Source organism: Myxine glutinosa, chromosome 12, assembly GCF_964187855.1.
Source record: "Myxine glutinosa chromosome 12, kmMyxGlut1.1, whole genome shotgun sequence".
In the NCBI taxonomy this organism is placed as follows: domain Eukaryota; kingdom Metazoa; phylum Chordata; class Myxini; order Myxiniformes; family Myxinidae; genus Myxine; species Myxine glutinosa.
In genome coordinates this window covers 109,104,772-109,122,190 of record NC_136272.1, presented here as the reverse complement: position 1 = coordinate 109,122,190, position 17,419 = coordinate 109,104,772, and the positions used below count along the sequence as shown (strand labels likewise).

At 49.2% G+C, this 17,419-nt stretch overlaps 1 protein-coding gene across 5 annotated transcripts in view; it reads left to right on the top strand.

The window, feature by feature from the left end:
• The window catches only part of LOC137437765 (protein diaphanous homolog 2), a 74,686-nt gene that overhangs the window by 49,507 nt on the left and 7,760 nt on the right, over positions 1-17,419 (top strand). For all 5 annotated transcript variants that reach the window (XM_068132369.2, XM_068132368.2, XM_068132371.2 and 2 more), the window contains 3 exons: positions 11,150-11,277; positions 11,809-11,973; positions 13,517-13,655. In XM_068132369.2, coding sequence (XP_067988470.2) covers positions 11,150-11,277; positions 11,809-11,973; positions 13,517-13,655 — 432 coding nt within the window. The remainder of the gene's footprint in view (positions 1-11,149; positions 11,278-11,808; positions 11,974-13,516; positions 13,656-17,419) is intronic.

The following is a 17,419-nucleotide window of genomic DNA, read 5'->3' as shown; positions in this document are numbered from 1 at the left end:
TCCGCGGTCTGACGAGATGTCCGCCGGTGCGCCGAAGCGGGCGACCCAGGTGGCGATGAAAGCCTGCGCCACGTCGGCGGTGGTGGTGGAGACGAGGGGAACGGCCTCCGGCCACCTGGTGGTCCTGTCCACCATGGTGAGCAGGTGTGTGAACCCCCGTGACGGGGGGAGGGGGCCCACCAGATCCACGTTGACGTGGTCGAAACGTCGTTCGGGCACGGTGAAAGGTGCCAGCGGGGCCTGGGTGTGTCGGTGGACCTTGGCCCGTTGGCAGGCCGTGCAGGTGCTGGTCCAATCGCGGACGTCCCGACGAAGGCCGTGCCAGACGAATCGCGCCGACACCAGCTTCTGGGAAGCTTTCCGGCCCGGGTGGGAAAGGCCGTGGAGGGAGGCGAAGATGCGGCGTTGCCAGGTGACGGGCACGATGGGGCGAGGCTGGCCTTGGGAGACGTCGCAGAGCAGGACAGTGTCCGCGAAGGGGATGTCGGCCAGGCGGAGGCCCGTGTCCGCCGCCCGGAGGGCTTGCACCGTGGTGTCGGTGGTTTGGTCCGCCGCCATAAGCGCAAAGTCCACGCCCAGGTGGACCGCGTTCGCGCTGGCCCGGGAAAGACAGTCGGCCACGGCGTTGTTTTTGCCGGCGACGTGCCGGATGTCCGTGGTAAACTCCGACACGGCGGAGAGGTGGCGCTGTTGGCGGGCCGACCACGGCTCCGTGACCTTGGCCATGGCGTAAACCAATGGCTTGTGGTCGACGAACGCTGTGAAAGGTCGGCCCTCCAGGAGGTGGCGGAAATGGCGGACGGCCAGGTGTAGACCGAGGAGCTCCTGGTCAAACGTGCTGTATTTGAGCTCGTTCGGCCGGAGCTCCCGGCTGAAAAAAGCGAGTGGCTGCCAAACCCCGTTCACCCATTGCTCATGTACGGCGCCCACCGCGTAGTCGGAGGCATCCATGGTGAGGGCGATGGGAGCGTTGAGCACCGGGTGAGCGAGCAGTGTTGCGTCGGCGAGGGCCCGCTTTGAGCTTTGGAAGGCCGCATCCATTGCTGCGGACCAGGCGATGTCGTGCTTGGCCGGCTTGCCCCGGAGGGCTTCGTAGAGGGGCCGCATGAGTTGAGCAGCGCGGGGCACGAAGCGGTGATAAAAATTCACCATTCCCAAGAATTCCTGCAGGGCCTTTATGGTGCAGGGACGCAGGAACGTGGTGATGGCCTCGACCTTGGTTGGCAGCGGCACGGCCCCGTTCTTGGTGATGTGGTGGCCCAAAAAATCAACGGCCGTCGTGCCGAAGTGGCATTTGGCCGGGTTGACGATGAGGCCGTGCTCGCTGAGGCGCCCGAACAGTGTTCGGAGGTGGAGGAGGTGCTCGGCCCGGGACGTGCTGGCGACGAGGATGTCGTCCAGGTAAACGAAAAGGAACGGCAGGTCACGCAGCACGCCGTCCATCAAGCGCTGGAACGCCTGAGCCGCGTTCTTGAGACCAAACGGCATCCGCAAGAATTTGAATAAGCCGAACGGCGTGATGACTGCCGTTTTAGGGACGTCGGCCGCCCTGACAGGTACCTGGTGATATCCCCGTATGAGATCAATTTTCGAAAAAATGACCCGTCCCGCCAGACGGGCGGAGAAGTCTTGGATATGCGGGATCGGGTACCTGTCGGGGGTGGTAGCGTCATTGAGACGGCGGTAGTCGCCACACGGGCGCCCATCCACCCCCCGGCTTTGGCACGATGTGCAGTGGCGAGGCCCACACGCTATGGGAGCGCCGCACGATGCCGAGGTGCTCCAACGCTTCGAATTCGGCCTTCGCCACGGCGAGCTTGGCTGGGTCGAGGCGGCGGGCCCTGGCGTAGACCGGCGGGCCCGTGGTTGGTATGTGGTGCTCGATCCCATGCCGTACTGCGACGGCCGAAAACGTCGTCCGCGTGAGGGCCGGGAACTCCGTGAGCAGGCGAGCAAACTCGTTCGCCGCCGGGACGGCGCATGCCAGCTCGGTCGGCGCGGAGCTGCTCAATGTGCATACCAGGGAGCTGAAGGTTTCGGCGTTGATTAAACGACGCCGTTGGACGTCCACCAGCAGTCCGTGTGCGCAGAGGAAGTCGGCGCCTAGCAGAGCCATGGGCACGTTTGCGGTTACAAACGTCCAAGCAAAGCGTTGGCCGCCGAAGCAGAGGGTGACGTTGCGCGGGCCGAAGGTGCGTATGGTCGATCCGTTGGCCGCAACCAAGGAGGGGCCGCAAACCGCGGATTGCCTGTCCTGGTCAGAGGCGGGTATGACGCTCAGTTGGGCGCCGTTGTCGCACAGGAAGCGCCGTCCGGACGCTTTATCCGTGATGAACAGTAAGTTGCCCGTGTGGCCGGCGCTCATGGCTGGTAATGAACGCCGGCCCGGCCGTTTCCCGGCCTGCCGAAGGTGCACGGGGGTCGGCATGTCCGGGCCTTCTGTCCGAACCTGGCATGATAGTAACACCACGCTTGGTCAGGTGGAGGCCCCGGTCATCGTGCTGGAGGTGGTCGGCTCGGTGTAGCGGCCGCCAATTGCGTCGGCAGTTCGGACGTCGACCGTGCCGGGTGCTCGGGCGCCATGGGTGTTGCGTCGGACGGCGGTGGGTCCCATGTCGCCGCTGCGATGCGCTGTCCTGCGGCGGAGATCTTGTCGGCTTCTCTGGCAAGGGCCCGGGGATCTGTGATCGTCGTGCTTGCCAGGGCGAGGCGTACCGGGTTAGGCAGCTGACGGAGGAACAGCTCCCGGAACAGGAATGCCGGAGAGTGCTCGCCGAGCAGTGAAAGCATGTAGTCCATTCGCTCGGAAGGGCGCGTGTCGCCGAGCTCGGGCAGGTCGAGCAGGCGCCGTGCGCGCTCCGCCGATGGGAGGGCGAAAGCGTCGAGGAGAAGCTTCTTAATCGCGCCGTATTTGTCAGCGGCTGGCGGGCTCTCGAGGAGGCTCAGGGCGCGGGCCACGGTGGCCGAACCGAGCGCTGCTACCACATGGTGGAAGCGGGTGTCGTCGGCCGTGATGCCTCGCATGGCGAACAGGGAATCCGCCTGTGCGAACCAAACCGCCGCGTGAGCCTCCCAGAAGGTAGGCAGTTTAAGGGCGACTGCCGTGTCCATGTCGGTAGGTCACCAATGAAGGAGCTGGGGCTCCCACGTCGATCGGAAGAATGGACGTGACAAAAAGCTGGAATTCATCCGAGTTGCTTTAATCAAACCAAACACTCAGGCACTCTGAAAAGCCCGTTTATCGGGCAGCAATATATAATAACTAGCGGGGTCACCCGTGGGAATCCCACGGGTGACCCCGCAAGTTTGCATTGACGTTCGTCGATGGACTCGTTCGCCCGTCTCATTCGTTTTCTTGCTGCATCCTGTTCAAGTCTGCGTTCTTCATCGATCGTCTCATTCATTTTGGAAATAGAAGTTTCCACGCAGCGCATGAATTGTCACGATCCTCAAGAGGAATTTGTCTCGTAATCATCAAATGATAAATGGCAAGTAAATTATATTGTGGAAAATTAAAGATTTCAAATAAACCTATTTAAAGTGTATTCGCACATAACTAATTTTAAAAAACGAAGAAATATCTCTCGGTAATTTCCTGAAACATATTTTACTTCCGGCTAATAATGTTGAATTAAATAAAAACGAAGAAATATATGTCGGCATCATTGTTGACGTTTTTGTGACGACTGTCATCAAACGAAAAAGTAATATATCTTAACGGAAAAGCAAAAGCGAATTTTTAATATATATCGACACGTTGCCGTCGGTGTCATGTTGGGCGGTGTATGATACACCATGACGCGATTTTAAAAAATATATCTCTGCATTTTCCCGCGTGTGTGGAATGTTCTCAATTATTGCTGACACCGAGTCCAAAACCATCGATAAAAATGAAATCATATGGTGAGTTAGATTGGAGATAAAGGCGTGAGAGAGACTCAATGGCCTTGAAGTTGAAGTTACAGGCGTTTGAGAATTCATTTCGTTCTATAAACGGCAACTTTCATTGGATTTCCTTCCCGTTTTTTTTCAACCGAGTCGAAAACTATGTTAGCGACTGTGAAAAATGAAATGATATATCGAATTTTTAATATGTATCGACACGTTGCCGTCGGTGTCATGTTAGGCGGTGTATGATACACCATGACGCGATTTTAAAAAATATATCTGCATTTTCCCGCGTGTGTGGAATGTTCTCAATTATTGCTGACACCGACTCTAAAACCATCGATAAAAATGAAATCATATGGTGAGTTAGATTGGAGATAAAGGCGTGAGAGAGACTCAATGGCCTTGAAGTTACAGGCATTTGAGAATTCATTTCGTTCTATAAACGGCAACTTTCATCGGATTTTCTTCTCGTTTTTTTTCAACCGAGTCTAAAACTATGTTAGCGACTGTGAAAAATGAAATGATATATCGAATTTAAAATAGATATCGACACATTGCCGTCGGTGTCATGTTGGGCGGTGTATGATACACCATGACGCGATTTTAAAAAATATATCTCTGCATTTTCCCGCGTGTGTGGAATGTTTGTGGAAAATTAAAGATTTCAAATAAACCTATTTAAAGTGTATGCGCACATAACTAATAAAAAAAACGAAGAAATATCTCTCGGTAATTTCCTGAAACATATTTTACTTCCGGCTAATATGTTGAATGAAATAAAAACGAAGAAATATATGTCGGCATCATTGTTGACGTTTTTGTGACGACTATCATCAAACGAAATAGTAATATATCATAACGGAAAAGCAAAAGCGAATTTTTAATATATATCGACACATTGCCGGCGGTGTCATGTTGGGCGGTGTATGATACACCATGACGCGATTTTAAAAAATATATCTCTGCATTTTCCCGCGTGTGTGGATTGTTCTCAATTATTGCTGACACCGAGTCTAAAAGTAAAACCATCGATAAAAATGAAATCATATGGTGAGTTAGATTGGAGATAAAGGCGTGAGAGAGACTCAATGGCCTTGAAGTTACAGGCCTTTGAGAATTCATTTCGTTCTATAAACGGCAACTTTCATCGGATTTTCTTCCCGTTTTTTTTCAACCGAGTCTAAAACTATGTTAGCGACTGTGAAAAATGAAATGATTTATCGAATTTGATTTGAAATAAAACTGGGGGAGAGCAAGACACCACGGGCCTACAAAACAGGACTCAAAGCTATGCGAGTTAATAAAATGGTGGATATTTGTTTATAGCCACTCCCAGAATGGGTGGAGCTATGGGTGGAGCTACTCTGCAAACCGAGTAAGCCACACCCTGGACAGACACCCAACAGATAGACAGACAGACAGACAGAATCATCTACGGCTATTATAATATAGATAATAATAATAATGCATTTATTTTATATAGCGCTTTTCAGGAAGCCCAAAGACGCTTTGACAGAGTGCAAAACATAATGCATAGCAAAACATAAAGACAATTGCAAAAAAGAAGAATCAATAGGGAAATATTCAAAGCACAAAGGAGGGAGAAGGAGAGGAGATAGTCAGGGGTTAGATGCTGTGGGTTAAATGTTGAATGCAGTGTTGAACAGGTGGGTCTTGAGTGATGTTTTGAATGTGGTGAGTGAGGAGGAGTCTCTGATGGTGTGAAGTAGCGAGTTCCAGAGGGTGGGAGCAGCGATGGAGAAGGCCCTGTCCCCCCAGGATCTAAATTTGGTCCGGATGGGGGGGGTCAGGAGGTTGGTACCAGCAGAGCGGAGGTTGCGGGTGGGAGTGTGTCTGGAGAGGAGGTCAGCCAGGTAGGATGGGGCCAGGTTATGGAGGGCTTTGTAGGTCAAGAGGAGGATTTTGTACTGGATTCTCTGGGAGATGGGGAGCCAGTGAAGCTTGTAAAGGACGGGGGGTGATGTGGTCACGGGTCCGGGAATGGGTGAGTAGACGGGCAGCGGAGTTCTGAATGTATTGGAGTTTATTGGTGATTGTTGAGGGTGAACCATAAAGGAGGCTAGTGCAGTAGTCCAGACGGGAAGTGATGAAGGCGTGGATGAGAGTTTCTGCAGCCACGGAGGAGAGGGATGGACGGAGACGGGCGATGTTTTTCAGGTGAAAGAAGGCTGTCTTTGTGATCTGTTTAGTGTATTTGTCGAAGGAGAGGGTTTGGTCAAAGATGATGCCAAGATTCCGGATGTGAGGGGAGGTGGATACTGGGAAACCGTCGATGTTGAGGGCAAAGTTATGGGTGGACTTGGTGAGCGTTTTTGGGCCAATGATGATTATTTCAGATTTATCACAGTTAAGTTTGAGGAAGTTGATTTGAAGCCAGGATTTTATTTCAGTGATGCAGTTTGTCAGGATAGAGTGGGTGGCGGTGGAGATGGACTTGGTGGAGATGAAAAGCTGGATGTCATCGGCGAAGCAGTGGAATTGGAGACCATGACTGCGGATTAAGTGACCGAGGGGGGACAGGTAAAGGATGAAGAGGAGGGGGCCAAGAACTGAACCTTGGGGGACACCTTGGGGGAGGGGAGCAGTGGGGGATTTGCAGTTATTGATGGAGATGAACTGACGTCTGTCAGAGAGGTATGATTTAATCCAAGAGAGGGCAGTGCCGGTAATGTTAAAGGTGGTTTCAAGTCGGGTGAGGAGGATGGTGTGATCGATGGTGTCAAAGGCGGCGCTGAGGTCGAGGAGGATGAGAATGTTGAGGTTGCCAGCGTCAGAGGAGAGGAGAAGGTCGTTGGTGATTTTGAGGAGAGCAGTTTCAGTACTGTGGTTGGAGCGGAATCCGGATTGGAATGTTTCATACAGGTTATTGGCAGAGAGGTGATGTTTGAGTTGAGTGGCTACAGCGCGTTCCAAAACCTTTGACAGAAAGGGTAGGTTGGAGATGGGTCTGAAGTTATTTAGGGTGTCAGGGTTTAGTCCAGGTTTTTTCAGAATGGGGGTAACAGCAGCAATTTTGAGGGATGGTGGGACGATGCCTGTAGACAGGGAGGAGTTTATTGTTGCAATGATAAGTGGAGAGAGAGCAGGAAGGGAGGCCTTGACAAAGCTGGAGGGGATGGGGTCAAGAGTGCAGGTGGCAGTTTTCATTCCGATGAGGAGTTCAGAGAGGTCAGTAGGGGAGACTGGGGAGAATTGAGACAGGGGATGGCAGGATAAGGGGGGGCAGGTGGTTTGAGGGGGAGCGGGTGCGGCGGTGGTCAAGCTGTTGTAGATGTTTTCAATTTTGCGTTGGAAGAATGAAAGGAAGGAGATGCAGTTGTCTATTGTGAATGACTGGGTGGTGGTGTTCAGGGGGCTGAGGAGTTTGTTTATTGTAGAGAAGAGTGCTTTTGGGTTTCCGGAGCCAGAGTGGATAATTTGAGAGTAGTAGGCGGAGCGGGCGCGGGAGAGGGCATCTTTATAGTGTTGTATGTGGTCCTTGTAGGCCTGGGAGTGAACTGTGAGACCTGTTTTATTGCGGAGTCTTTCAAGTTGGCGAGCACGAGTTTTCATCAGGCGGAGTTCAGGGGTAAACCAGGGAGCAGAATGGGTGAAAGAAACTGTTTTGGTTTTTACAGGCGCAAGCTGGTCAAGGCAGGAGGAGAGAGTGTGGTTGTAGTAGTCAGTGAGGTCAGAAGGGGTGTGGAGGTCAACGAGGGGAGAAGTGGACATTTTTTCAGAGAGGGTCGATGAGAATGAGGCAGGTGAAAGAGCGTTTAGCTTACGGAAGTTGATAGTGCGATAATGCCTTGGTGCTGGGGTGGGGATGTTGATGGTCAGAGTGATGGCTAGGTGGTCAGAGAGAGTGAGGTCAGAGCCAGAGAGATGGTGCAAAATTAGTCCAGTAGAGCAGACAAGGTCCAAAATGTGACCACGGTTATGGGTAGGAAAGTTGACATGTTGAGTGAGGTTAAAGCAGGTGAGTAAATCAGTGAAGTCAGTGGTTAGCGTGGAGTCAGTGGAGTCCATGTGGATATTGAAATCACCAAGGAGGAGGATTGAGGGGGAGAGGGAACATAGCTGGGTCATAAAGTAGGAGAAGTCAGACAGGAATGATGGGTGTGGTTTGGGAGGGCGGTAGACAACAGCCATGACTGACTGTGTGTGACCAGAGAGTTTAAAAGCCAGGTGTTCAAATGATGGAGCAGATGAGATGGAGATGAGGTTGGTCTTGATGTCTTGTCGGTGAATAACGGCAATTCCACCACCTCGGCCCTCCGAGCGTGGTTTATTGATGTAAGAATATCCATTGGGTGTGGTGAGGTTGAGCGTGTAGTAGTCCAGTGGTTGTTTCCAGGTCTCAGTGAGACAGAGAAAGTCCAGTTTATTTTCCAGGATGTAGTTTTTTCCAGGATAATATTGTATTTCTATTGTAATATTAATATGTATTTCCAGGATAATATATATACATATTATCCCGGAGCGTTTGCCCAGGAAAGGCGAGAGGGGGCGTGGCCCAGCGTCCTGGCTGCGGCCTGGCAAGTTGAGGGCGAGCCTGCCCGGGCATGCCCGGGCGTCCCGACCGAGGCTTGGCAAGTTGAGCGCGGGCCTGCCCGGGCGTCCTGGACGAGCCCGGCATGGTGATCGCTCCGCGTCCTTGATAGGTGCAAGGCGATTGTGAAAACCCAGCGGTAGCCGCTACAGTGTTATTCATTTATTAACTGGAGTACCTGGCGTTGCCCGGTGATGTTCGACCTCTTGGCATTTTGAAGAAATCAATTTGCTAGGTGCCTAAAACACTCCCTTACCTGTACTCAATAAGGAAAATTTATATTTAATATGATATTACACACACACACACACACACATACAGACAAACAAACAAACACACACATACAGACAAACACACACACACACATACAGACAAACACACACACACACACACATACAGACAAACACACACACACATACAGACAAACAAACACACACACATACAGACAAACACACACATACAGACAAACACACACACACACACACACACACACACACACAGACAAACACACACACACATGCAGACAAACACACACACACACACACAGACAAACACACACACACATACAGACAAAAATACACACACATACAGACAAACACACACACACATACAGACAAACACACACACACACAGACAAACACACACACATACAGACAAACACACACACACAGACAAACACACACACACATACAGACAAAAACACACATACAGACAAACACACACACACATACAGACAAACACACACACAAACACACACACATACAGACAAACACACACATACAGACAAACACACACATACAGTCAAAAACACACACACACACACACATACAGTCAACAACACACACACACACACACATAGTCAAACACACACACACACACATACAGTCAAACACACACACACACACACATACAGACAAACACACACACACATACAGACAAACACACACACATACAGACAAACACACACACAAACACACACACACATACAGACAAACACACACATACAGACAAACAAACACACACATACAGACAAACACACACACACATACAGACAAACACACACACACATACAGACAAACACACACACACATACAGACAAACACACACACACATACAGACAAACACACACACACATACAGACAAACACACACATACAGACAAACGCAGACACACATACAGACAAACACACACACACATACAGACAAACACACACACATAGTCAAACACGCACACACACACACATACAGTCAAACACACACACACACACACACACACATACAGACAAACACACACACACACACACACATACAGACAAACACACACATACAGACAAACACACACACATACAGACAAACACACACACACATACAGACAAACACACACACATGCAGACAAACACACACACATACAGACAAATACACACACACACACATACAGACAAACACACACACACACACATACAGACAAACACACACACACACATACAGACAAACACACACACATGCAGACAAACACACACACATACAGACAAACACACACACACACACATACAGACAAACACACACACACACACACACACATACAGGCAAACACACACACACACACACACACAGTCAAACACATACAGACAATCACACACACACATACAGACAAACACACACACACACACACACACACACATACAGACAAACACACACACACACCTGCTGACAAACACACATATAGACACACATACACACACACACACACACACACACACACACACAGACAGACAGACACACACACATATATGAACACACACACATAAACACGCACCCACGGCTTTTATAGTATAGATGCGGATTCGTTTCTTAACCCGTTTCATTCGGATGGCGTTTGGCCATTGGCCAACACTTCTGTGTTCATTTACGTCATTATGTCAATACCGTGATTATCATGATATACATTCTTCCCACAGTAGTTTATTCTACGTGAGGGTGGCAATAGCATAATACTCCCCATGGCAATGTAATTATATTTATAAGGATACTCCCCCAATGAAACCAAAAAAATTAAAGAATAATAACGGGCCCCTATTCGGTTTGGGTCCCGGGGTGGTCACCCCCGCCCCCTGCCCCACCCCCTCTCGGCGGCCCCGCCTTTCGGCCATCCTGCCAGCCCTGAGGGGTGGGGTTAGAGTGGGACATCCTTTCTGTTTTGATTGGCACTAAATTCCTCGAGATACTTGTATTAAATAGACAGGTCAGCATGAAGAATCTTTAATAACCTCAAAATAAGGTGTTTGTTACTGCAGTAAGTTGATTCACGAGCAAATGTTCCACAATGTCCTGTGGCCGGTTCTTCCTGCGTCCTTACTTCTACTGCCGTTGCATATGACGTGTGCTTTAGTCCCCTCCCCCGATCTGATTTCCCTTCATGCTGTCATACTGCATCCTCTTCCACAGTGCAGCAGCTGCTCGCCCTAACCTTAACCTCACGTATGTTTGTATGATAAACATCTCTTTCTTACTTTTAACCTTTCATTCTCCATCCCCAAGGCTTTTTGACCTCCTCGCCACTTCAGCTAAAGTCTTGATTTTCACTTCCTTCCTCCTCTTTAACTGTAAATTCCCTAACAAATGCTCGATGAGTATAAGGACTAACTCGTTTTAAAATCCCAAATACACCCCGCCCCTCTGTGCCCTCCCATCTCTCCATGCCCGACAGTTTCTGCTGAGAACATTGGGAAAAGCCTCAGGCAGATGGAACGCCAGGTCCAGCAACTCGAGAACAACATAAAAACATTCTCCAAGGACAAGTCTGATCCTTCAGACATGTTTGTGGAGCAGATGGAAATATCCTGTTTGCGTGTATTTCGCACCGCGGTGCGCACAAACGTCGTGCCTCGGGTGTGCCGGGCGGAAGGACGAGTCGGTTTATTGGATCGTTTTGGCCGCTGTGGTGGATGCAACCCGAGACGTTTTGTGTAACCTCTTGTAACATTGGGCCACATAGCAACGATCCTGGGATTATCCTTAATGCTACTGGGTGTAAACTTCCATATGGCTTGGAATTGTGCGTGTTTGTTCGTTAATTTTAGCCCGTTAGTGTATGGGCTTTTGATCCAGGATCCCAGCCTCCCGAGCTGTTTTTCAAATGGGAACTGCAACCAGGCGTGGGCTGACATAGTCGTTTACTTTGTAGCCGTTTCTTTCCACCTTGTTTTTTAAACCATGAGTAAAGTAGTTCAGTTATCTGTTTTTGCACCCAGTTTTATGAGGCAGGCGTTTGAACGGCCTATCTGCCTTGTTTTTGACTCTGCGGGGTCCAGTCTGTGCTGTCAAACCCCAGGCCCAAGTTTGTTGACCTTGATGGGTGTGGTTCACGGGTTCGCACGGCACGCGCGTGACACGCTCGACACGCTGCTCGTCATGCACGAGAACATGGACAAGCAATTCGGCGGTCTCGGAGAGTTCTATGCATTCGACCCGCAGAAGGTGTCGATGGAGGATTTTTTTGGAGACCTTAATGATTTCCGCACGATATTTCTGGTGAGTGTAGCCCATTTGTTATCCTCCACGGAGTCCCTGTTTTTGTTTTGAACCACCTCTTTTTTAAATCGAAAAGGAATTGCGTTATTTAGTAGTGCTTTAATAACAGTATTCGAAAAGAGGAGACAGGTCTATGATGAATCCATGTGTGTGCAGCACAGGTTAATTAAATAAAATCCCAAAATGGCTGACCGGATTTGATACAACTACAACTTTTGGTGTTATACTTGTTGTTATCCTCGTACTTTGAGAAAAGCGGGGGACATTGTAATCGGTTCCGTCTGTCTGTCCGTCACGCTATCTCCTCCAAAATGTTTGAGCAGAAATTCACGAAACTCGGTTGTTATGATCACCACATGCCATGAACGTGCAAGAGCAGAATCATGTCTGGCCCCACCCCCTCTGACAGGATCAAAAGGTCAAATACCAAAGATGCAATTATGGGCACATTTTAAACATTTTTGAATGAAACTTAATATGTGCAATTAACATTAGGGGACGCATGGAAAATGTAATGATTTTTTAACTCAACTGGACTACCTTCCAGTTGAGTTCATCACATACTGAACCCTCCGGCGTCCGTCGTCTGTCGTCGTCGTCTGTCGTCTGTCGTCCGTTAACTTTTCGACATTAACACTCCAGCGTCCACAAATATCAACCGATTCTGATCAAACTTAGAATATTTAACCCTTACCACACAAGGTAGGTTGCTATTGCATTCCAACCCGATCCGTCACAAAATGGCCGCCATTGGCCGCCATATTGTTTTCAGCTCCGAAACGACGTTAAGACTTTAACGTCCACAAATATTTATGGATTTTGATCTAACTTGGTGTGTGAAGTTGTCCAGTCACTTCAGTTGAGTTCTACTTCCCTGGAAGCTCTAGTTTTTTATTTGACGTCAGGTTGATGCCCCATGGGGTGCGGAATGATTTGATCCTTAAAATGATTTGATCCTTATCTTTCCTTATTTCACAGAAATTTTTATATTTTTTATTTTTTGGGGGATACAAGATTAAGATTGAGGCTCGTGTAAGAGCCAAGATCAAAACAGGAAAATTATTTTAAACTCTAAATTCGACATTGGGTCATTACTGGTGGAACTTTTTGCCATCTTTCAACTTTGCTTTAGGGGGGAAGCGTGGCATTGCGATGGCGCGCCATCGACTTCGCTCTAGTTATTATTACCTTTGAAAATGAACCGCTTCTACCCTTTGGGGTTAATTTTATGGAGAAGGCTTTTCAATACTATAAAAAACGTTCTTTCAACAATCGGTTTGTATATAAGCTGTTTACTTTGAGATGTTAACGTTCAAAACACCTTTCATCAATGGTATTGATTCAACTTGTGTGTGTGACAAAACAAAATAATCCATTGTTTAACATGTTGAGATATTCCTGAACGCTTCGCAAGATCTTTCCTCCCAGAGATTCCCCCAAAAGTTATTTAATCGGGTCTGATTGCCATGTACACTAACACAAAGTATGGTATTCCTGTGTTCACGTCACTGTTCTCTTGGATCTGGTTCCGTGCTGCTCACAGCAAGTGCTGAAGGAGAACATGAAGCGACGCGAGATGGAGGAAAAGGCGCAGCGTGCAAAGCTGGCTAAAGAGAGGGCCGAGCGTGAGAAACGTGAGCGGAAAAACCATAAGAAGAGCCTGGCAGGCATCGGTGTTGGAGGTTGGTTTTAAGATCTTTACCAAAACCTATTTATATGGAATCGTACTGTCGAGCCTTTCTAATCTCGCAACCCATGTGATTATTATGTTCTTACCTGTCAATAAATCTTCAAGATGGAATATTTTTTCGGAATTGAAATTTGACCAGAAAAATGATGTTTCGAGTCCTTCATGTTTTTTTTTTTGTTTTTTTTTGTATACAGAGTCGAGGCTCGTGAAAGAGCTAACATTTATCAAACAAACAAATCAAACAAACAAGCAAACAAAGCATATAAAAAGGGGAGTGGTCGACAAGATGGGGAGAGAAGGGGAGGAAGCACACAAACACAACACCCGAGAGCAGGGACATCGGGAGATGTTTTTGGAGGGAGAGGGCCCGGGGGGAGGCAGGATAGGTATAAAACGCAAGGACACCAAGGACTTCCAGGAAAGAAGTCAAAAGTCACCTCAAAAAAGGGGACCTGGGGTGAAATTAGCGGGGGTAGAAAAGATCAAGGTTTTGGATTGGGGAAGATAGGAGATGGTGGTGAACAGCCGTTTTAAAGACCTGGAGGGAGGAGTGGGATTGAAGAGAGTGAGGGAGTTTGTTCCAGAGGTGGGAGAAAAGAGGAATGAAGGAGTGAAGGTGAGCAGAGAGTCTGGATTTTGGCAGTTTAACCATAAGAGGGTTGCAGGCAGATCTTGTGCGACCTGCAGGAATATTTGGGGGACAGAGCCCAGAGAGAGCTGGGGGAGCAAGGCCGGAGAGGAGTCGGTAGAAGACGGAAAGACCACCAACCTGCCTGCGGTGATTAAGTGAAAGGCCCTCGGAGATAGCGTCATCGCGGGAGATTCCAATGATTCTGAACGCTTTGGTTTCAACAGCGTGAAGACGAGCTAGGTGAGAAGCAGGAGCACCAGCCCAGAGGGGAGAGCAGTACTCCATTGAGCTGCGGATGAAAGCCTTGTATGTGGTGAGGAGCTCAGGTGTGCCAAGGAAGGACTTCGCACGACGGAGGATGCCCAGTCGGCGACTGGCTTTGGAGGCCAGCTTGGAAATGTGGTTTTCCCAGGAAAGATCATGGCAGATAGTGAGACCCAAAAGCTTGAGTGACAGAACTTCTTGGAGAGGATTATTCAGAAAGTAGATGGGAGGGTTGTCCAGTCGGTCTTTTCGGAGAGACATCGTAAGAGTGTGAGATTTGTCAGGATTGAAAGACATGTTCCACTTGTTTGCCCAGTCAGTGATTTTGTCCAGGTCTGCCAAGAGTGAGGAGGCTGCTGACTGCCGATCTGAGGGATGAGGAATGGAGCGGCAGAGAGTGGAGTCATCAGCAAAGAGATAGAGAGGATTTTCAAGAGAGTCGGCGAGATCATTGATGAAGACCAGAAAAAGCACAGGGCCCAGAACACTGCCTTGGGGAACTCCAGCCTGAACAGGAAGAGGAGATGAGAGAAACCCATTCAGGGCCACACGTTGACTATGACTAGAGAGGAAGTCCGCCAGCCATGCGTGGAGATTTCCATGGATACCAAAGGAGGAGAGTTTGGTGAGCAGAGCGGGGTGCCAGACCGTATCGAAGGCACGTGATATGTCAAGGGAGACAGCTATAATTTCCTGTTTGGCATTGAGGACCTCCATGCATTGTTGAGACAGCAGAAGCAGCATGTCCAGAGTAGAGTGACCTGGTCTGAAACCAAATTGATGATCAGAGATCAAGCCATTGGAAAAGAGGAAAGATTTCATGTCCGAAGCAATGATGGATTCCATGACTTTGCTGATAAAATTGGGAGAAGGCTGATTGGTCTGTAGTTGCTAGGATCTGTTTTTGCACCTTTTTTGTGCAAAGCGGTGATGTTTGCTGATTTCCAAGCAGATGGCAGTTGACCTTGAGCAAAAGAGAGGGTGAAGAGAACAGAGAGAGGGAGTGAAAGAGCGGAAGAACAGGATTTTAGGACCCGTGGGCTGATGCCGTCAGGTCCAGTTGCAGAATCAGAGTCGAGGGTTGACAGAAACTTTTCCACCTTGTCAGGAGGAAAGGACACGGAGTCCAGGAGCAGCTGGGTACGACTGGGTATGGTGGGTACAGAGAGGGATGGGTTTGGGACACAAGATTTAGAGGCAAACACAGAGTTGAGGCATTCAGCTTTTTCCCGTGCGGAGTCAGCTGTGTAGCCGTTTGAGGTAAGGGAGGGGATGGAGGGGGAACAAACACCAGAAACAGATTTGACCAGACGCCACCAGGATTTGGAAGAGGGAGACAGATAAGAGAGTTCGGTCTTGAGAACGGAGAGATATTGTTTCCTGGCTCTCCTGAGGGTGGACACACACTTGTTTCGGGCTTTGTGAAATTAAATGAGATTTCCTTCCCTTGGATTTGCTTTCCAGGAGACGAAGGCAAGTTGTTTCTGGGCAACAGCCTCACCACAAGATTCCGTGTACCATGGACGGGAGGAAGGGTACGACAACTGAAGACGAGATGGGATAAATCTGTGCATGAGAGAGAGCAATTTACTTTGGAAGAATTCCCAGGATGAGTTGATGTCAGAGGTGGTAGAGATGGGAGACCAGTCCAGATGATTGATGGCTGCTTGAAGACCGTGCCAGTTGGCCTGAGTGTAATGCCAGACTCGTCGACGCTGAGCAGGCTCCCTGAGAATGGTCAGAGAGATGTCCACTTTAACGAGCACATGATCAGATGATCCGATTGGAGCAGAAGAAGAGCAGCAGACATTTTCAGGGAAGTTAGTCATAACCAAGTCCAGAAGAGAAGATTCTCCGTTGACTGAGATCCGGGTCGGGAAATTGACAGATTGTGTCAGTCCCAGTGAGTCGCAGAAGTCCTTTGCTGAGGAGCCATGGCTGGTGAGAGGGATACCCACACCCAGCCAACTGGCATGGTGACAATTGAAATCACCACATATGAGGAAGAGAGAGTTGGGATGAGTAGATAGAAGTTGGTCCATATTATCAGACAGCGAGATGTAGATGGAGTCATCACTGTTTGGTGGACGGTACAACACACATATGAACAAGAGGTGGGAGCCAAGGGGAAGCCGTAGCCAGAGGTATTCCTGGGGGTGAGGTGGAGAGAGTGCAGTGCAGGGCGAGTGAGGAAGAGTTTTTGATAAAGATAGCAACCCCACCTCCAGGACGAGGCTCAGGTCTATCATACCGGAGGAGGGAGTAACCCGGGAGAGATACTAAGGAATCAGAGACATCATGAAGGAGGAAAGTTTCTGTTAAGCAGATCACGTCTGGTTTGACAGAAGCAACCTGTATGGAGAGATCAGTTAAGTTTGAACGAAGGCCCTGGATATTTGAGGTCCATACCGTTAATGAAGAGGAAGGGGGAGCATCGGATACAGAACAAGGGGGGAGGAGCGGTAGGGTAAGATGTGGAAAAGGTGGAAGAGGTAGGGAGAGCTGTTGAAGGTGTGTCAGGGATTTAAGAATAGCTCGGAGAAAGGGAAGGATGGGGCAGACAAAAGGTTTGATGATGATTGGGTGAGGCACAATGAGGTGTTATTTGAGGAGGGGGAAGAGCGAGGCAGAAGGTTGGGGGAGATGGAGGTGAGAGTTGGAAGGGGGAAGAAGCGGGGAGGACGCTTTGAGGAGGGGGAGTGAGAGGGGGGAAATTGAGAAGAAATGAGGGTGGGGAGATTTGAAAGGGATGGGTGATGGGGAGGATTAGGAGGGGAAAGGGGGAAGATTTGAAAGGGATGGGTGATGGGGAAGATTTGGAGGGGAGGGGTGATGGGGAAGGTTTGGAGGGGAGGGGTTAT